The sequence below is a fragment of the Temnothorax nylanderi genome, unplaced genomic scaffold, assembly GCF_030848795.1.
Source record: "Temnothorax nylanderi isolate EJ_2023f unplaced genomic scaffold, tnyl_v1.0 TNYL_tig0105_pilon, whole genome shotgun sequence".
NCBI lineage: Eukaryota > Metazoa > Arthropoda > Insecta > Hymenoptera > Formicidae > Temnothorax > Temnothorax nylanderi.
In genome coordinates, this window is record NW_027249167.1 from 25,001 (window position 1) to 47,420 (window position 22,420).

Genomic DNA, 22,420 nt, shown 5'->3' on the forward strand with positions numbered 1-22,420 from the left:
CAAAGAGCTTAGCTATGTAATTTTCAACTCTTCAAATATCAGGGTTCACGCTCTTTTAAAGGATGCAAAGGTTAACGCCGGAGTGGTATTCATAGGCAAGAAGGGATTTAACAACACGTATTTCTTTGAAGTTATTATTCATACAACGATCTTACTATATTTAAGTTGCTAATCCTTCTCGTCTGCAAATTTATAATTCCGAACAAGTTCTTGTTTTCTCAAGCATTCGATAGAGCGCTTATCTTACCTGCTGCTATACGTTATCCCCTTAAGGCGTGCCTTCGCGAAGCATTGCTTTCCAGACTTCAAGGTAAATAAATCAGCTCTTCCTTGGGTTGTGCTTGGGGGAAGGAGGAGAGAAGTTCTTAAGTCGTCAAACCACACGAACTCGTCTCGAGACTGTGGAACCGCGTACGTCGCGATGTATAAATATGAACTCGACATTTTTGTACACCGTTTATTTTTAACATTTACAATCAACATCTCTTTCGTTTGTCAATTATACACGTATAATGTCATATAATACAGTAACGCTTCTGTAATACATATACATATGGATATACTCCTTCGAGCAGGATGGGGAGGAAGGGGAAAGGGTGAGTCAGGGAACGCTTTTGCTTTTTACATGATTAATAAATTATTCTACGTAATTAGGTAAGTCACCCCGTGCGTTTGGGACGCGCAACATTGAGTACGCTATTTTGGTCTCCAAGCGGGAAAGTGATCGACGATATCTCGGTTTAGTTTGGAGGATCGTCCGCGCTAATTCTTATTTCGAGCTATCTCGAGTTTTTGCGTTTTTTCGTTATTTCTCCTCGTTTTTGCGCACGACACAGATTGGCTGTCGACTCGCGATTTTACTCCGCAACGAAATGACGTCGTTCTGCGGAGAGAAATAGATCTTTGGATGCGCAAGCTTCTTGAGACTAAATTGATTCTCTTTAAATTAAAAGGTACAAAGGCAAGAAGGAAATAATTTTGCATCCTAGATAGCTGGAACGTACAAAGTAGAGGTCCGATGAAATTATAATTCGTATTCTTGTTATGACGAGTCTTTATGTCGAGAAGAAGAAACAAGAAATAATTAAAAAAAAAAACTTTGCTTTACTTCAGCCATTTATATCGCGATTCGAATCCTGAAAAGTGTTAAATTTAAATAATCTACAATTAGATCGATGCGTATTAACGAGTCGATTTCCAAAATTCGAGTCTTTTGAATGAACGACGCGAAGCTGCGCGCACAAAGATCAAGGGACACTCGCGGCTGGAAAAGGAGCACGAGTGTCCCTTTTCGCTCCAAGAGCGACGAGCGTATTCGTCCCAAAGAATACATATGTTGTATATACATATCTCCTATAGTCTTATCTTATTACGCACTTCCTCCTCTCCGCGACTAATTATCTAATATACAATAGAGCACACTTTATGATATGTATAGATTTTCTCGTTGCGTCGTCGATTACAACGTACGTTGATATGTAGATGATAAGTGGCCGTCTTATGAGAGCGTTCTCATAAGCTTATAATGTACTACTAGTTTCTCCCGCGCGTTCTCGACACACGGCTCCTCCACCTTCCTTAAATTCGTACAAAAGAAACGATGAGATCAACCTCGAAGCACAAATATTCTATCGAGACAAGCGAATTCATTACGACGCCCGATCGAAACGAAATGTAGAATGTAAATGACTGACAATATACTGAAAAATCCACGATTTCTTCCCATCTTACGAGTTTCCTGAGTGTAAATATTGAAGAACGCGCAAATACCCAAGAACTCAGAAAAGCGAGGAATCAAGAGGATTTTCCAGATTTATAATGCAATTAAATTACTTAATTCCCATCCAAGAGCGGCAGAACTTGAAGATTCGCCCCGGGGGGGGGGGGGGGTCAACAATTTAAATCTACGATCGAGACAAATTAAAACTTCAAGGGCCTATTAAAATTCTTATCGTCGTTCATTTAAATCGCGAAATATAAACACGCGAATTTTCATATTCCAAAATGTCGGATTTTGAAACGTCCGCGGTTAGCTTCAACGGGTCAAAGACGACTGTTCCTTCGAACTCCGTACTCCGAACTCGCCGGAAAATCTACGAGTGGTCGAAAGGGGGAACGCGCTGCGTAGAAAAATAATTCGCGGTATACTTTCGTTTGTGATACTTTCGTACATGCCTGGCGCGAGAAGCGAGACGACGGTCTTCGCACGCGGTTCATTGTAGCGCGATACTTTCGTGCTTCGGCAGGAATATAATAAGGATAATAATCCCATCGCGCGCGCGCGCGCATCTTCTCTCGGGGCTCGTGGTCCACGAGCGTCACGGATTAGCCAGCCGGCGCGCTCGTCATCGTCTCTAATATCTGTGAGTGAAAGTCCGCGGAGCTTAATGACGGACGGACGAACGGAAATGCACGGGAGATGCACGCCACACGGCGAGATCCACGGACTCGCTCGGGTGTCCTTTCCCTCTTCCGCGGTACGATCCCGTGTCGCGTAACGGGCCACGTATTGCTCCGCGCGACGACTCACGTTTCGAATCGCGCCGTGCCATGCCGTCGCGCTCGTAATTTCACCTCCGAACGGCATCCTCCGAGACGTAACGAGCGGGATAATACGACGGCGCGCAGCGGAAAACGGCTAGGCCACTTCCGGCAAATCGCCGGGGATCCGTAAAGCTCCCTCTCCCCTACCCCTCTCCACGCCTTCGCACGGTCGAGGGTATTTTCGATTCCGCTGGAGAACACCGCGGAAAAGAGACGCGCTCGTGAACGAAGAGACGCGCGTGATCTCGAACGCAGAACGAAGTGCCGAGACGATTCGCACGCGAGTTGTCTCTGGGAAAAAGAAACATCCGATCGTAAACCGTTTCCGGAAAGTGAGAAAAAATGTGAACACGTTCTATTAATATTCTTCAATTCTTTCACATGCTTCGAAATGAAATAAACGCTTCCACGAAAGTGACACACGCGCGCGCACATACACACTCACATACATACGAAGAGATAATATTTTAAAAATGACTTAATGCTTTAGAATATTACATCAGGGACTTCTATTGCGCGCAGATTTTGCCGCGTCGTTGAAGTATAAGAAGCCCTTAGAAAATTCCCGACATTTGGACTGCGGATACGTCACTTTTTTTTCTTCGTTTCTTCGACACGATGGTAAATTACTTAAAAGCATTTTTGTCCAACGTTATTTGATGTTTGATGTCGATATTAAAATTTCTGATGTCTCAAACATATGAGTTCCATTATCCACTATCTGTCTACGAGTAAACGAATTAACAATCTTGCACATTAAAAAATTCAACACGGAGGCAGGTCTTAAACGTGAGTCCATCAGCGAGCGGAAAAATCCTGATCTAACGGGAATAAAAACGCGATCTTTGTAAACTAGAAAAATATACTCGGCACATTCTACTCTAGGGATAACCGATACGTAGTATTTCTGTCTGGAGAAAAATGGTATAGGTATAATAGGTATAACGCTTTTGCAAGCGCGACAAACGGAATCGATCGATTATTCGCGCAATGATGAAAAAATGGAAAATGATGCGCGAGCGATGATGAGGCTCGAAAAACTTAATCGCGTTTGAATTTGCGGGGTCGTCAAGTCAGACGCTTTATCACAATTCGTCGGGTGAGTAGGAACTAAGTACAAAAACGCTGTACTATCTACGAAATTATCTAAAGTATCTCATCCCGTCGTTTACGCACGCAACGTCGCGTCCCGAGATCCGAAAGGCCGAGTCCTCGTGTGATTGCGCGCGATAAAATCTCGCGAGATCCAGAAAAACGTTCGGGATGTCAATCGGAGACGAATCTGCGCGAAAAGCAAACTTTGGAACTTGAGATCCAGAGTGGGGCTATTCTGTAATTTTTAACGGCAGTTTCGTTATCGTGTATATTGTCGTGTTGTGCAGCTCTTTTACCATATATATATCTGCGCAACGCAAATATAACGATAACAAAACTATCGTTAAGAGTTACAGAATCAGCTGCCAGATTCAACACGAGACGTAACAATTGCCAAAAATATTTGTTATTTCGTTTTAATTACGTGTGTTACATCTCCCTCTTAATACCCCCTTTAATTTCTTTTCCAATGGGGTTTGCTCGAAAATTATCAACTTTAGATCTCACCATTCGACGTCAGTCTCGAAACGCGACGTTCCTCATCCTTTGGCGGCAAATAATGATATAATATATGAGCAATCAGGTATAACGAGCATAAATACATTACATATTCTCCTAGGCGTTTTATGCGTATTGCGTATAGCAACCTCGATATATCGGTGCTATAATAATATACATATATATATATGTGTGAACCACGTAACAAACGGATCTTCAAAATTAACAATGACGGCGATAACTCGTACCTGCGATATTAACACCTATGGATTTAGTCTTCTCGTGTATGTATAACGTGTATGTATAATGTATATATATAGAGAGAGAGACAGAGCGGGGGGTCTATATTTTCTTTTCTCGTACTATAATTGCAAGTGTCACCCATCTCTCTCGCTCTTTACTTCTGCATTTATCGCTCATGATTTTTTTATATCATACATTTATATTATATACTATATGATAAACACAACGGACCTGCATTACGAACGGTCTGCCTGACGAGGGCTCCGCGGCTCACGTTTGACGCACGAATGCAATGACCATGCCGCTATTCACGTGTAGCACGCGACCACACGCGACGAAAAAACTGCGCTCATAAGGAGAACGCAAGTATCCCGTAATCGGAGATCGTAATCGATATAATAATTATTTTTTAAATTTAATGCTATTATTTATTAACGTATTTAAAACACTAAGGACACTTCTCTTAAACGAAATAGATAGACTCGATAAAATAAAATAATTTTAACAAAATTAATATAATAAAAAAACATATTTTAAAAGTTTTCGAATATCACATTTATGAGATACAAAAACAACCCGACAATTTCCGTTCTACTGGAATATTTCATTTAGCTTCAGGCTATTTTTCATTCGGGATTTATTTGCGTGGTTCTTTAAAATATTTAAAAAAATATCCAAAAGCATAAATAATTAATTTAAAAAATTCTAAATACACGACATTAGCTTCTAATAAATAATAATTTTAACTTCTTTAAAAACTTTAATGGTGTTATAGGGTTATTAATTTTTACGAAACACTAATTGACACCATCTTTTCTTTTTAAATCAATATCCTATTTTCTCCCAAACATAAAAACGTCCAACGTCTTTAAGTTCTTTAAAAGCGAGATAAATTTTCAATCTGGCGTACAGCCACTTACTTGTAATGGCCGGTATAACGAGATCGGCCTCGCATGTGAGCCGCGGAGGAACTTAAAATTCTACAACAAGCGGCCGTGCTAGATCATCCTCCGGTGCCACCCGGTTCTAACGACGCATCTACACGTGTTTCTTTTTACACTAGCGCGTATAAATGAATGTGTATGTATGTGTGTGTTGCGTGTTCGTGTGTCTCGTGTGTTCCTGTACGACTGGGCGAAGCGAGGGAAGAACGATCGATCGCAAGTACAAAAGCTTCGTTTTACCTCTTCTGCTAACACCGACACGGACACTCGACATTACGACGCACGTTAACTAATTATAGCGCGAACTAATTGCAGTGGAGAGAGGCGAGGATGGTATACTGGATGAACATGCCTTCAAGGAGCGACCGATCGATCGATATTTATCATCGAGATATTCCAAAATCAAGAAATATTAAAGACATCGCTGAATGTACGATGAGAAAATGTCACAAGGTATTAAAGTATTTTATATAGGTATTGTTAGAGAGAAAGGAAATCTCTTTCACAATATGTCATTTGGAAAATGATATTATCTATTTATTTGTCAATAAATATTAAAGAAATTATCGATATTTTAATATTAAGTTGACAATTCTCCCGATATCTAAGTTGATAAATATTAATCACGAGGTTCTTTGAAGCATACACTTCTATCGCCCGTTTATGCCAAATGTGGCTATTTGATATCTTATTGAGAATGCGTTTCATATTTATCTATCTTCTATTAGTGAAATAAAAATTTAGATTCTATAAGATATTTAGATAATCACATTTAGCACGAAACGCGAAATAAAAATATGGAGAGTACATTGAAACACATCGCATACGTCTTCTTCTCGTCATCTCTCACTTCGCAACTTCCAGGTACATCCATTACTAAACTTCGAGTTTCGGCCCGACTGAAATCTTTACGACATTAAACGTTTAATCAAAGTTTAGTTATTCACAAAGATCAGAGATCACGGCTGATCTCAATTTTAACGATTCCTCCTCGTACATCGTTCGACACGCGCACAGGATCGAGAGAAAGTATACGCGACACGTCTACGACTCCCGTGTACAAACCTATGTAAACACATTGACCGTTCGATCTAATTAATTTCTAACGGAGAGAAGCCACGCGCGCCGATCGATCGAGCTCCGACGGGGACCCTTGCAATCCTCGCGATTTTCTCGAGTCAGGCAGATCGTTCGTATTTCGAAACACTCTCAAGCAGCTCTTTGTTAAACTCTAAATATATATAATATCTTTTTTGTATATATTATTTTATTTTCATATATATATATATATATACCTCTCCAAAAAAAAAAACAAGGAAATCACTAGGCCTAATTGGCGGTGCGGGGTAGGGACGCCCGGCCCGAGTACGCCCGGAGCTCCGACTTCCGGTTTGGAAACGCTACGCTTTATCCCCTTGCCGCGCTCGCGCGTACTTTCCAGTCACCCTATTCTTCCTCTTTCTCTGTTTTTCCCCCCCTTTTTCCCCATTTTCTCGTTTATTGCTTTTTCTGAGCAGTGACGGGAACACGAACGCGAGCGGGCGCGGGCAGGTACAGATCGTTATACGGGCACCAGCGTGCAAACGTGTGGTACGCGCATACACACTCACGCAGAGAGAGAGACACAAGCACACCCACATACGCACGCACACGCACGCACAAATGCACACACTCACAGATACGCGGGTACGAAAGAAACTTCGTGTCGGACTTACCGCAGGCCATCGCATTGCTGGCTCATCTCGGAGCTCCGTGGTCGTAAGGCGGGTAGAAAAAGGAAATGCGAACTGGAAAACGCGGGGACACCGGGTGTGGGTTTACGTAACCGGCCGGGAAAGTCGGAAAGTCGATTAACACTAGAACAACCCCCTGAGATGGACAATTTGTGCCGCTGACAATTCCGACTATCTACGATAATCATCGCGATAATTCCGACGATATCTTCGCGGTGTCTCCTCGGAGACACATTAGATTAGAAAAAGCAATGCTAGTTAAATATACATGGTTATGCGCCTCGTGTGCGTCGATAGATTAGATTCAATATGCAAAGTAACGTGATGGCGAATCGTTCTAGTATTAACTCTTGTCCAAGATTTCTTTCGGAATTGTTTCAGCAATTACTCGATTAATATATTTGGCAAATGAAAGATTTTAATGCACATCTCAAGCGTAACGATATTAACGATATGCAAATCTGATCGAAATAAGGCCCCTCCGGACTTAACATTTGGAACGATCTTCTATTGAACGTTTATCAGAAAGAAATTTATGCTGTCAAATTTAATTGAACGTACCGCTGAAAGGAGCAACAACGGCCGGCAGCGAAATCCGAAGCAAGCCGACTGCCTTCCGAACGAAACGCGCGCAGGGGAAGGGAGCAGAAGAGGAGGATCGCGAGGGGAAGGAGCCAGGAGGGAGGGAGGGAGGGAGAAGGGAAGGAAACGAAAGACAGAGACCCGCACCGCCGCACTTATTGTTGGTCACAGCATCCGATCACGGAACCAGGACTTAGAACGCGGTGCTGGATTGCGGCTGTCGGGGCGCGCCGCCGGGCACGTGGGGCACCAGGTGTCCCCCGGCGCCGCCGACCCCGCCGCCGCCGCCGCCGATGACGCCGTCCGCTGTACCGCCGACCATCGTACATCCCGGCTCCATGTCGTAGTCCGGCTCGAGTGCAGGATTCACTCGGCCGTTCGATTCGTCCTTGCTGCCGTAGAGTCTGCCGACGCCCCCGGCTAGGACCGCCATCTGCTCGCCCTCGGCCGGATCCGGGCCCACCCGCTCGACGTCCTCCGGGATGTTCACCACGCACCTGAAGACGTCGTAGCCCGGGGCGAGTCGCCCGGTCAGGAAGACGAACTGCGTGCCGTACGACACACCGACCAGGGTCACCAGCGACATCAGCATCGCCATCGTCCTGAACGGGAACATTTGCGTCTTGGTCTCCTCGTCGTACCCCGGGTAGTGTATTAGCGCGGGCAGCCCCATCACCGGCTCGCCGCCGCTGATGCGCACCAGGAAGGCGATTATGTACGCTGACAGGCTGCCGTAGGTGTTGCAGTAGTCCTTGAAGTGCACCACCATCAGTAGCTGCGGGAACAGGATCACGTAGACCAGGTCCGAGCACATTGACCAGAGGCCGTAGATCGACGGTATCGTGAGGGCCATCACGGTGCTCAGCACGCCGACCACGCCGATCCCCGCCCGCATCACCCAGATGATCTCCATCTCCGACGCCTGCACAGGGGATACCAAGATCGCGCACCCACGTGGGTCAGTATCGGGAGGAACAGAAGGGGAAAAACATTACGCGGAGTGCTCGAGAAGTACACGCGCTGTGCCATGTATTTAACTCGTGATGAATAATAATGGCGCGGTCACGAGAAATCGATACGCGAGTGCGTAATGAAAAGACTGACATAATTAAGATAGTGCTATAGCAATGACGCAATACCTTTTCAACGTGTAATTTATGTAATAAATGGTATCGATTAAAATTACTTGGAAATTCTCACTTAATACCCCGTAGAAAATAATTGTAATCTATAAGGAAATATTAAACGGACGAAGTTAAATTGTGATCCTTGCGCACAAACTCGCGTTAACCAAAAGTTAACAAACGCGAAATAAGATCGGCGTAATTACGAACTAATTTCCGTCGTGTTATTCATGACAACGCGGAAAACTTCACAAGAAGCTTGTTATAAAGTTTCGCCTTATACGCGTTAAAGATATGCATCGACACGTGCGGCACGTCGCGCGTCGTGTCGTATCAAGTGGTTTCGCCGTGTGTGCATGAATGCAGGCTCGCAAGCGGGAGCGCAACTCCGCAGACTCACCCGCTGACGGAAGATTAATTTGTAAACGTTTCTAGCAAACATCGAACTAGCAGAGAGGATGCTGCTGTCCGCAGAAGACATCACCGCCGCCGAGACCGCTCCCAGCCCGAAGAAGGAAACGAAGCTCGGTGTCAAGTGTTGCAGGACCAACGGCAGAATCATGCTGGTCTCCGTCTCCGTGAAAGGATAGGGACCAGTATACCCCGTCTCGTTCCAAGCTGCGACATAATTATTACATCGTTAATACCTAGCCTTTTAGGTAACGATTTGTTTGCGTCGGTTCATTAAATTTTCATCTCTGTTCGTCTGGCTTGTCTTTATTCCTTATTCAGTATCACGCCCACATCGTAATTTAATCTCCCGTTTCTCTATTTCTCTTTGCCACCAATCTGCGTGTCTGGGATGTTTCCAATGTATACCAATGCGGAATACCATATTGTATGCTGTCGCCGCTCTATACATATAGACTGACTAATATAGTCTAGACTAATATAGTCAGAATAATATATAGAGCACTCTAAAGGGCAAAGGAGAACCCCCGTCTTTGTTTGTCACTTCGATTTGTATCATTGTTCGTTTCACCCATCCACTGTCTTTGTTCGACGCCATGCGTTCATGATTCGCATAATTCAGTTCTGTATTTCTTCCTCTCTCTTTCTCTCTCTCTCTCTCTTGCTAGCCGTCCGCGTGTTCGCGCGGGGTCCTTCCGCAACATACCAGTGCAGAGGTACCGAATTAGTTCCGGAGACGTAGTTCCGCACGTTCGCGCTACAGCGGGCGAATCGTCCCGCATTTACGACCCTCGCCCTCGCAAAGGCAACGCCACATGGCGGGATCCCACGCTATTGTACACGCACGCGAATATACCCAAGGCACCCCTCCTCGGCCATCCGCGCCCTTCGCGTCCGCCACCGCGCCGCCGCTTGTAAATACCAGCAGTTCTCTCTTTGTCGCGCCACCAAATGTCAAGTAGCCTCCGAATATATCTACGAGGAGGAGCGTGGGACGACGAGCAACCCGAGTTCTAATTCGATCCTCTCGAGCGAGGAGAGGGGGGAGGGGGCTCGCGAAGGGGGATCCCGTTACTACACCCTCGGGCGAGACAACGACTATCTCGGGGGTGGAGAGAACGAGGAACGAGAAACGCCTCGTTTTCCTTTTATTATTAATGCACCCAAATTGGACTCTTTCCCGTCGCATCGCCGGAAAGATCCTTAAGACATCTTTCTTCAGGAAAATGAGAGAACGCCGCCGAATTAACGTCCGCGCATTTTACTTAGATATTTGTTCGTGAAATTTCTTCTACTTTAACGCAATATTAGTACAAAGAATGACGTAAAAAGTTTCTTTATAGATATTGTTCTTAGACTTAAAAACACGAAAAAATATTTATGGTAAAAATTAAATACTTTCGAAGGAAATGTTATATGGCGAAAATATTTTCCACAAAATTTTTATGACGTGACGGACCAGTAAACCAATTAGCCGCTCCAATTAACACATTGCGGATCATGTGACATCAATTATATAACGTTGATTTATATCGCCGATCCACAATATGTTTAATAAATTAATAATTAAATGCGTGTCGTACTCACGAGTTGCTTTGGCGATCGCTCCAATCAAGACGGGGGGAATGGCCATGAGGATGCAACCCGCAGCGGCAACGTAACTCAATATTTGAGCTCTTCCCGCGGTTTTCGACGAGAGGACGCGTTGGAAGTACACTTGCCAAGGTATACCGCCGAATACCAAAAGTAAACCGTAATCCAAATAATACCAATACTCCTCGGGGTTAACTTTGCCGATCCAATCAACGTCCATGGAACTAAGAGATTCTACCTTCGGATTGGCCCAAGCGAACGGGATACACATCCACTATTGACAGAAAATGATTTCCATCATTTAATAAAATGAAAAAAACTATTAACTGATATTTTAATAAAAGATAAGCGAGCATTTATTAGAATATATCGACTTTGTAATGGAAATATTTATATGACTTTTATAAAAAGTTATTTAATAATTGTCTAAAAAACGTGCATTCTATGTACTTTTTAACTTCTTTTATATTTAGAAAATAAAAGGTGATTATTCTTAATAAATTGTTTTGATGTTTTAAATAATCTCTTTTTTATAAAAAGAAAATTTTTGTATCAACAGAATTAGACAATAATTATTTTAATAAATATTAAATTTATTTTAAATTGCCTCTTTTCGGGCAATTTTTTACGAACATAAAGCTTTGATCTGTAACTGATTGATACAAGTCATTCAAATATTTTCTCCGGACAGAGGATCTATTTCGCTATTACAATTATTTCTGAAAGGCCCGATTTATCGCGATTAATTACAGTTAATGGACGGCGGTCTCGTCGCGGAGGGACGAGTTTGCATTCACGGTGTCCGAAATAAGGGAAGGTTCCGTTCAAAATAAAAGCATCGCAAATGTAAACTACAGTTGTAGCTAATTAATAAAAAGTAATCGCGCAACACAAGTAATTTAAATGCATTAAATAAATACATTAAATATCATTTCTTATATCGACAATTTTTATCAATCGATAATAATAAAATGCATTGGAAACATAACGTTAGAATTACACACTTGTAATATTTGAAAATTTGAGTCGTACGAAACTATCAGGACGATATTCATTTGTTCTTCAAAAAAGGCTTTAATGTTGATCGAACAAATTAATCTGCTAAAAGGGGTGTCTAGATAAGATCTTTGCATTGTAAAGTTTGCCGTTGTAATGGAAGCCTCCCTGTTAGGTGCGGAGTCTCACAGAAATAATAGCTCGATAACGTTCTTTCGAGAAGTGGGTCACCACCTATACGTCACCGAGTATAAATTTGGTAATATAAACGCTCGCAGTAGCGGGGCCACGATATCGATTAAGCTCTAGGGCTTATATCGCACCGGAGACTCATCCGTCCGAACGTTTACACGGGTCAAGTAGACTGTGACATTTATCGGAATTTTGCTTTACTTGAGGTACAAAAAAAATCGTGCAATTAAATTTTAGCAGCGCGTCATAACGACTTATTTTATTTTATTTTATTTTCAAGTTATTCTCTTTTATTATCTTATTTCAAATCAATATTATCGTAATTGTAGACTATCGATTACATTTATTCGTCCAAATGTACTTTCAAATATAGCTAGTTATTCGAGCGATTATATGTCAAGCTGAGCTGGTTGCGATATATCCAATCATTACGTTATTTACTCGCACTAAATAAATAATTATGCCTGATTGCAAGTTCCCGATACGCTTCGGTAACTGCGATCGATCGCTTACCAGACCGATGAATATGCAGAAGAGCTGAATGACGTCGGTATAAGCGACGGAGTAGAGACCGCCGAAGAGAGTGTAGAAAACCGCGATGCAGGAGCTCAGGATGACGGAGGTGCCCTGGTCCATGTCGATGATGACCGCCAGCGTGGCGCCGAGGGCCGCGAGGATGCCCGCCGCCCAGAAGACCTCGCCGCACAGAGCAGGCAGAAAGAGGAGGCCGCCCATACGCTCCCCGAACGCGTCTTGAAGCGGATCCAACATCGTGACGTACCCCTGCTGTCGCATCTTGTTCGCGAAGAAAATACCACCTGCGACAGATACGTTAAGATCGTTAAAAACGATCGCACCGGTTTTCTTTCACCGATGTATCTTATCTACGTCGCTAAAGTAGCTTCATCAGACATTAGAATGATTTGAAATGTGAGCGAAGGATCAAAATAAGCTGTTTGCATTACAACCGTATTTTATATATGATCTATGACAGACATTTGTTTGAACGAAACATATTGAGTCCAATTTCTTTCTCTTCACTGAAAAAAGAAATTTCTTAACTTCTTGCATGGTTTCACACGCAGTAGAGCTATGCGAACTAATCGAATCGAATCGAATTGGATAATATTCGATTTAATTCAAATTCGAATTCGAATTTTTATGATTCAAATCTGAATTATTCGAAAGTTTCGAATCTAGATGGTTCGAATGCGAATCAAATAATATATTGTCAATTTTATAAAATCATATTTCCCGTTATTAAGTAAAACACGGTTAAATTAATAAAGGCATTCAATAAGTGCATTCAGTATTAGAACCGCTCACTGAGTGGCTAAGTAGCAGTCAAAAAATTTATTTCTAATTTTTTATACGCTCTGTGATCCTACCAAATTATAAGTAAAAGTTTGAATGTACGTAAAAAATAGTAAACTATGAGTATTGAGATAATAAAATAAAAAATTATTTTATTTTAATTTCTATGTATGTAATTGGATGTTATTTGGATACCTACTACCTACATAAGAGAGTATTTTAGTAATTTATCTATGATTTTTCGCTTAATTGTTTCAGTTACTGTGAAATTGAATAATATTAAGTAGAATTTTATTAGTTTCATATTAAATATTTAAATTTGTCTTTTGCCTTAAAAAGAATTTATATTATATATGGGGAGGGGTAAAAGCCATAGTCTATATACAATATATAAATTGCATCTATGCACGCGAGTCAATATTTTAAAAAATTTGACTTACACCACTATGGAATTTACCTCTCCATATAATCCATGTTATTTTTCTATATCAAAATATTCTCTTACTATCAACGTGTTAAAATTCAATTTAATGATAATTATATAGAAAATATATTCGTAATTAGCCAACAATATAATAAACAATTAAACTTTTATTTCTTCCGACTAATTGGCAAATAATCATTCGATGATTGTTCAATTATTTGCCAATTGTAGTCGGAAGAAATAAAAGTTTAATTGTTTATTATATTGTTGGTGAATTACAAATGTATTTTTGGTTTAATTACACAACTCTACAAAAAAAATTTTTTTTCTTGTCCTTGGATTTTCCTATTCATCATGCACCAAAATAAAGGAAAAATATCAATATCCCCTTTAAAGTTTGTTTTTGTAGTGGTAATACTAATAATACAGATTTTTGCGTTTTTATAGAAACAGTAACTAATTTTGTTATATTTAAACACACCGCGAAAAAAGGAGAGGGATTGTTACATTCGTGCGGTACCTCCAGATATGTTAAAAAACTTTAAGGCCATGGGTTGCAGGATGTCTCTGAAAGTGCATATGCTACATGCTCATTTAGATAAATTTAAAAACAACATGGGAGCGTACTCAGAAGAACAAGGAGAACGTTTTCATCAAGACGTTATGGACTTCGAACGCCGTTATCAAGGCCAATACAATGAAAATATGATGGGAGACTATATTTGGGGTTTAATAAGAGAAAGTACTCATGAACATAAAAGAAAGAGTAAAAGGGTTCACTTTTGAACTTTTTTCCATTATTTTGTAAGCTAATATAATAGTTAAAGTTAATAAAAATAATATACAAATATATTTGTTTTGGTTTTTTAACAGATAAAAAATAAAAACCATAGATTTTTTAAAATATCGTACAAACGTTCTCCTGGCTACAAAAACAAACTTTTTTATGAAATATAAATTTTTGTCGGATGACTGTCGATAAACCTATCGTAATTGCATACCCTAATTTCAAACGCAAAATTTATGTTGACTTGTGTTATACACCGCGACTTAAATATCGGTGTCTCCATCTTATTATTGTTCAGTGTGTTATCGCGATAAATATTACCACATGCCTCAGTGGTCGAATTGGTCCGACCACTGAGCCCTACACGGAATGGGGGAGGTTCCAGGTTCGAACCCTGGCTGAGGTAATATTTTTTGCAATAAATTTAATAATTTAATTTAATTTAAATTATTTAAAAATGAGATACTTATACATATAAATATCAAAGATTATTAACGTCTTGACGATTAATTGGACCAAAACCCAATGGTCGAATCGTCACGATCGAACAATCATCGAATGATTATTTGTTAATTGTAGTCGGAAGAAATAAAAGTTTAATTGATAATTATATATAATAGTAAGGCTCACAAGATTACAAATCAATCGAAGAAAAATGGAGCCTTGAGCCGTAACAAGGTGTTGGTGTTCGTATATTCTATACTTAAATTATAATGTACATATACTGTACATATACATATATTCCAACTTAATAGACTGCGCGCCGCAAATTTGTCGGACTTGAAACACAGCTATCTTGGAACATTAATACCCTTCCCTCCCCGGAATTAAATCGACACGATTTAATTATTTAAAAAACTGTAAAGAATTTATTGCGAAAAATATTACCTCAGCCAGGATTCGAACCTGGAACCTCCCTCATTCCGTGGAGGGCGTCGTACCAATTCGACTACCGAGGCATGTGGTAATATTTTTCGCAATAACCGGTTATAAACTTTGAAGAAACGCATGTACGCCCGCGTATAAATATAATAGTAAGGCTCACAAGATTACAAATCAATCGAAGAAAAATGGAGCCTTGGTACGACGCCCTACACGGAATGAGGGAGGTTCCAGGTTCGAATCCTGGCTGAGGTAATATTTTTCGCAATAAATTCTTTACAGTTTTTTAAATAATTAAATCGTGTCGATTTAGTTCCGGGGAGGGAAGGGTATTAATGTCCCAAGATAGCTGTGTTTCAAGTTCGACAAATTTGCGGCGCGCAGTCTATTAAGTTGTAATATATGTATATGTACAGTATGTACATTATAATTTAAGTATAGAATATACGAACACCAACACCTTGTTACGGCTCAAGGCTCCATTTTTCTTCGATTGATTGATAATTATATACTTACATAGTTTAAAATTTTTAATTATATTTCAACGATTTAATTTGATTTCATTCGATGCGCTTTGATTCGGATGAAATTTTGTCGATTCGATTTGATTCGAATTCGAAAAAAAATAAAATTCGATTCAATTCGATTCGACATAAAAAATCCTCGATTCGCACATCTCTATAAACACGCAGGAATGGAAGAGAATATATAGAAAGAAATTTAATAAATCTGCGAAGATTAGAGAGTTCCGGTTCTTAAAGGAATAAATTCCTATCAATTTTTTCTTAATGCTATTAGAAACAATCATTCATAGACATAGTCATAGCGAAGCTAGGCTTTCAATGGACTTATAGTCACATTTATTCTTTGTCGAGGTCGTTTGACCGCGCGCGCGAGACATTGGTGGAAAAGTTATCGTCTTTATATATGCGAGAGTGCCGATAGCGAAAACTCTGTCGGCTGTCTGTTATATTACAGGAATTCTATTGTCAGCCACCGTAACTTCTTCGGTATAATCATTCCAGCTGTGTAAAGAAAGACGCGTCATCGATCGACAATCTTTCGATTGTTCTATCGTCGATCTTTGCGATTGCGAACTTTCACCGTCCACCCGGATTAAGAAGAACTTACAATGTTGTAAAAAAAGTTTTCGACATCTTCATCATTCCTTTTACATCATTATTATCGTTTCCTGTCAGATAACTTTGATGTACAAGCAACTTGTGTACGGTAAATGTGAGTGGAGGATCGAAATAAGCTGATGACATCACAATTGAATTTTATGATCTATGATAAACATTTGTTAAAAAAAAAAAACATATTAAATCCAAACTCTATCTCGTCAGTAAATTGCTGTAGTAAAATCTACAGAAATCGTAATTTTATAAAAGAGAGAGGTTTAAATCGCGCAAAATACCAAGCAATAGAACAAGAGCGAACAGTATCGCAAATAGATGGCAACGATAAAATCTAATTCGAATTTACGTAAAACTTTTCAAGATGGACAGATAAAGGTAGATGCAAATAATGTAGGTATACCGCACAAAGATTTTGCGTGGTCCCATACCGGTGCACAAATTTTTCGCGGAAAGAGTGAAAAATGAGTACCTATATATACTTTTGCTTTCTTACATTTCGGAGCGCCGAATGACGTATGACGGTACTTTGCGTCACGAAGAGATTAAAAATCGATGCAGTCACACGAGGATGGGAAACTGCATCGACGAGAGAAACGGAAAGGATAATCGGACTCACCGAAAACGAGGCTGAGGGCGTATCCGAAGGGTGCCTGGCACCAGACTAGGCCCCTGGTGTAGATTGCCTCGGCGGTACCGTTGATGTAACCACCGCCGACCCAGGTCGCCGTCATCGTGAATATCCCGACGAAGAGCCCGATGGAGCGGCCAGCCAGCATGACCTCCTCCTCGGAGTCGTTGCCCGCCTCCTTTTTCCTGGCCGCCCATATTCCCACGCCCAGGATCAGCAGGTAGAAGAGAACGATGGAGACCACCCCGGCGATGTTGATCATTTTCGGGGAATAGGTGTCTACCGGCGCGAGCTCGAGCTGACGGAGACGTAGGTCCGAGAAATTCGGCGGCCGATCCGCTTTGGGACCGTCTGGATATCTGAATTCAATTTTTTAAAGACACGTCCAGGTTTTGGACTTTCTAGAAACTTTTGCAAAGGCAAAATTCGAGAGAATTTCGCAAGAAATTGCAATGATATTGTCACGAGCTACAAGAATTCTGGGAAGAAGAATGTTATTCCTACATACTTGAAGAAATTTTTGAAAAGACTAATGCAACAAATTAAAGAAAAGTCGCAAAATAAAAATTATAAACTTCTATCTAGAAACTATTTTAATCAATAAATTTTATTCGCCATTTTATTTTATAGTCCGAATTAAATGTCGCAACTTTATTTAAGAATTGATCTTTTAAATTACCACACTTTTTTTCTCGTAATACGATATGTCAAGCTATGTTAATAATGCAAAAACCGATGGATTTCCTTCCTTTGTTCACCGCGATCAGTGATTCTAACCGATGCAAAAACTTCTCAGCGTAGGTTTTACAAAGAATTTATCAATTTCGCGCAGAGTGTATTAAAGTCTTCCGCTTGATTAACACCGTGGCCGTCACGCTCGCGTCCAACAAGTGCAGCTAAGCACAAATATTATGTTTCTACCCGAGGGGTATTTAAATCGCTCAACCGAGTTCACCCTCTAATCCTGTTAGGCGCGGTCTACCCGAGGCGCCGCTCGATCCGGCTTCAGAAAGGATGTAGCTTCGATTAAGTACAAATACGCGCTTTACTCAGCATAGAATAGGAAAAAAAGTTGCAACTCTGCCTTCGCGAAAGAAAAGGACAAAAGATTTGCAATTTATTAGACTATATTATATAAATAAAGTACAAGAATGTATGTGTTCTGAAGAGCAAGGCAGGTTTAAAGGATTGCTTCTCGAACTGAATAAAGCGAGATCAAAGAAACGCGACACAATATGTTTCTGATAGATAATAAAAACATACATCATGAGTGATATCGAAGCATCAAAGAGAAAGTTTTAAAATCAAAAGGAGAGAAAGGGAAGAGACCTGACAGAGAGATGCGTATCAGATGGAGCACTATTTTTTATGGAATCTCATATACGAAAACCGTAAAGCGCACGATTGCCGAAAATTCGTCTTGCGGGGTACACAGGCTTCTTTGTTTCCTTACTTCCATTTTCCTTACTCTTTATTTTCTTAAAATTTGTTCAAACGAAAATAAGAGAAAAGAAATAAAATGTTATTGAAACTGCAGAAATTCTTTTATTGCGAAGAAATTTATAGTCGACGAAAGAAAGGATCGCGAAATGCCCCGCGAAAAAGGGGACCGAGAGGCGAGAACTAAGTGCGGGGAGGTGGAGGTTTACCTTTGAAATCCCCGCGAGGTACAATCACGCAACAGCGGGGGGCAGCCTCACACGGGCACCGGCGGCATTTCCTGATGACGGTGCTTCCAGACGGCCGACGACGACGCTGGGTTGGGGTTTGGGGGGCAGCAGTCGCCCCACCGGAGCGAGGTCTTCTGGGAGGGGCTATTCCTTGTCCTAAACGCGAGGCCGCCCATGGGCGCTGATGGCCATCGATTTTCACCCAACTCACCGAGCCCGCTGCTTCCCTGCCTGCTTGGTTTCTTCGTTTCCACCCTTTCTCCTCGCCTTCCTCCTGCGCCCACGGCACCGGGACCGATCGCGGGGATCAGCACGGTCCTTTACCTAGAAGAACGAGGACTACTATGTCTAGAGATACCTGACGCGAAAGAATGTGCAGGAGAGTCACCGAAGAGGGTACTTCAGCCAGAAGGTATTATCTGGTACTTTAATCATAGTTAAGACCGAATTTCTAATAAAACCGGTTAACGTAAAATCGACCATAGGGATGATTAACACTACTAAGTATTTCTTAATCATCTGTGAAACTTGTGCTCTTACAAATTTATCGTCCATTAATAAATATATGTAAACTGTGAAAAAATATTGACCTTTCTATAGCATATATGAATATAAGTTCTTGTCACAGCAACTTTCGCATTTAAAATAGGAAATAAAGTCTTTTTTTAAATAGCCGCCGGCATTAATAATTCCTATAATGTGCATAAAGAAAGTTTGCAAGACTATGCGACATACTTTCCACTGCATTATATTTTCGATAAAAGACTTTTTATCGAATAATAATAAGATAATTTTCAGATTAACTTTGAATCGATAACTTTCAAGTAAAGATTTTTTATTCGACCTAACTGGCTATCTTTATTAATTATAATCATCACAACGTTTCGATCATGTGAGTTTTGGTTCTTCTCAATAGAGGTAACATTTTTATGCTGATATAATATATATTCAAATTAAATTTCTTTCAATAAGCTTTTTGTTATTTCAATTTTATCCCTCATCATCTGTGCATTTTAGATGTAATTCATCTAGTTCTAGAAATCCGTTTTAATTTTAGAAACAGACGAACAATAAAATAAGTAAAATTAACCGGCGTTGATCAATCCTTAAATATTCACTTATATTAAAAATTTAGCTATAGTTTTTGTCAACGCCAAAACTATTATAAGAGAAAATTTTTTTTATAAGCTGAAGATTCCACAAATAAGATTGTCACACATAGTTTCATAAGTGCTACTATATTCACACATGTTCTTTCATATCTAAGCACGAATACATAACTCGTAAGAACTCTGACTGGCCATGGATTTCCATGAATTATTTTAGCGCGGTTATACGCTTTGCTGACTGGTAATAATTCAATATCAATTATAATATTTTAATACCGATTATACATAGAGAAAAACGAAGCTGTTTTACGTATCTATTAGTATAATGAATTGTAATAAATCGTGTAACACTTCTGTGTGAAGTAAAACATGAATGGAGAATTCTTATCGCCAACATTTTCAGCCGGCCAACCCTGCTTCTCGAAATAAAAATTCGAATTTTCTTTCGATAAAGATAACTATTTTCTTTTTTTAATCCGGGAACGGGCGCCTGATGAGGTGATTTTTACACTCCAGTAAAAAAATGAAACTCACATCACAGCAAATGTGCTTCTTTCGTTTTTTTACATTTTTTGAATTCGCTTTATTTTGTTCAGAAAACGTTGAATAACTCTATATACATATTGTCATCAAAATACTAATGAATTATAAAACAATGAAAAATATGCAATATGTAATCAATAACAATTTTAATTGACTTTTAATTGAGGTGTAACAATCACCACAGATGATCATTTATGCAGAGAAAAAATTAGGCGCCCGTTCCCGGGTTAAACTCGCTTATATATTATTACAGCAAACAGTTACTTACGGCCACTATCCTCGCGTCTCCACTGAACAGATCTCCCGATCCCGAACCCGAAGAAACCCAAAGCGGCCACGACTACCTCATTGTTGACAAACCGGCGTCCAACGCGAGCGATCGGTGGCCTTGAAGTACCAGTGGCCGAACCGAGGAGAAACCGGCGAAACAAGGACAGGGTACAGAGTCGGCTTCACGTGACGGAGGGGGGAGCGCAGTTACCGGTCTCGGAGGGGGCGAACGAGACGGAGCGCGGAACAAGTCGGGGGTCGAACGGATCGGCGTGTCGTCGTTTTCGTAATCGTGGCCGTGATTGTTGCCGCCACCGTCGCCGTCGTCGTCGTCGTTGTTGTCGGAACGACGCTGCCGGAACGTGCCGTCGTCGTCGTCCCGTACAGTCGCGGGGGCCACCTCGTACTGAGGCGGTCGGCCGTCTGCCGTCGTGCGAGGACCGACGACGACGGAGGGAGGGCACTCCGGTGTGATATTGATTCGACCCCCGTGACATCACGGCGCGGCGTCGCGCGGGGGATGCACGGCGCTCCGTGTCGACCCCCACCATCCCCCGAAAACCACCCCGCGTCCCGCTACGCGCGCCCTCGCCGCTCGCGCCGCTCTGCATCCCTCGCTGTCCTGTACCCCCTTCGCGCCCTCTTGTCCCATTCCTCCGGCGTGCCCGACGCCCCCGCCGGGGGCGAAGCGGGGGGCGTGGACTACCGGCTTTGGCTGGTCGCCGCCGAGTCTGCGCCCCCCGACTGTGTCGCGACGGAGATCGCGTCCCCTGCTCCGCCGCTCTCCTCTCACCTCTTTCGCACGCGGAACGGATGAGCGGAAATTTAGAGAAGGAAAGCTGGGAGACGTGAGTGAGTTCAGGTCGCCCAGGAGATGAAAAGTCGCTATATAACATCGAGGTGCGTTATTTCCTGGTGAACGTCACGTGCGTAGGTCGATCTGCTTCCTCGCGAAGGGGATGTGCGCGCGTTCAATTTACAATTTCATGATACGAAATTACCGTAAAATTATTCGACGTCTTTCCGATCACAAGGGTCAAGAGAGAAAATAATAATTACCGTTGGAGTTAATTGATACTGGAAATCAAATGTCACATTTGAACAACATTGGCTCTTGAATTAGCAAACTAACTTGTTTACTAGAAATTCCCTAATAACGCTTTAATTTAATAAAGTTAAGATATAAATGTCAGGTACTTTCTATACTATTCAGAGCTTTAATATAAGAAATAACATTGATCTATTTTTACAGCAAGGGCGGATAACTTAATTAGTCTTCGAAGGCTAATTAAGTTATTCTCGTTTGCTCCTACATTAGAAATTTAATAATACCTTGCCACTAAAAACCGAAAGTCGTATAGGATCTGTTACACTGTTATCGTAAAGAATATATAATTTATAGTAAAATTGTTTACAAAACAAGCAATCCTTTTGTAAATAATAAAATATAACAATATGTGTATGTGTGTGTGTGTGTGTGTGTGTGTGTATCCTGGAATAAATATTACACAATCTTACTAGTGATTTTGCAAAATTCTGTCAGTGAAATTGTGAGTTGAAATTTTTATTAAATTATATTTATAAATATATTATAATTATAAATTATATTTAAAGATTATATTTAGAGATATCAAGATATAAAATATAATTATATAAAATATTTTTATTTATTATTTTTATTCATTTCACAATATCCCGA

General features: G+C 40.9%; 1 protein-coding gene across 1 annotated transcript; it reads right to left on the reverse strand.

Moving 5' to 3' along the window:
- Positions 1-443: 443 nt before the first annotated feature.
- Positions 444-21,160, reverse strand: Cht (choline transporter). Its single transcript, XM_071712103.1, has 7 exons — positions 20,720-21,160; positions 18,779-19,123; positions 17,118-17,488; positions 12,469-12,773; positions 10,762-11,041; positions 9,164-9,381; positions 444-8,561 (listed from the first exon to the last, which is right to left on the reverse strand). The coding sequence occupies exons 3-7, from the start codon at positions 17,389-17,391 to the stop codon at positions 7,833-7,835; spliced, it is 1,806 nt and encodes a 601-aa protein (XP_071568204.1). The 5' UTR covers positions 17,392-17,488; positions 18,779-19,123; positions 20,720-21,160; the 3' UTR covers positions 444-7,832.
- Positions 21,161-22,420: the final 1,260 nt, after the last annotated feature.

Coding starts and splice junctions, on each gene's coding strand:
- Cht (XM_071712103.1), bottom strand. CDS start 17,391: ATGATCAACATCGCCGGGGTGGTCTCCATCGTTCTCTTCTACCTGCTG. Junction 11,042..12,468: donor TCTGCATATTCATCGGTCTG/GTAAGCGATCGA, acceptor TTCTGTCAATAG/TGGATGTGTATCCCGTTCGC. Junction 9,382..10,761: donor AGCGATCGCCAAAGCAACTC/GTGAGTACGACA, acceptor ATTATGTCGCAG/CTTGGAACGAGACGGGGTAT.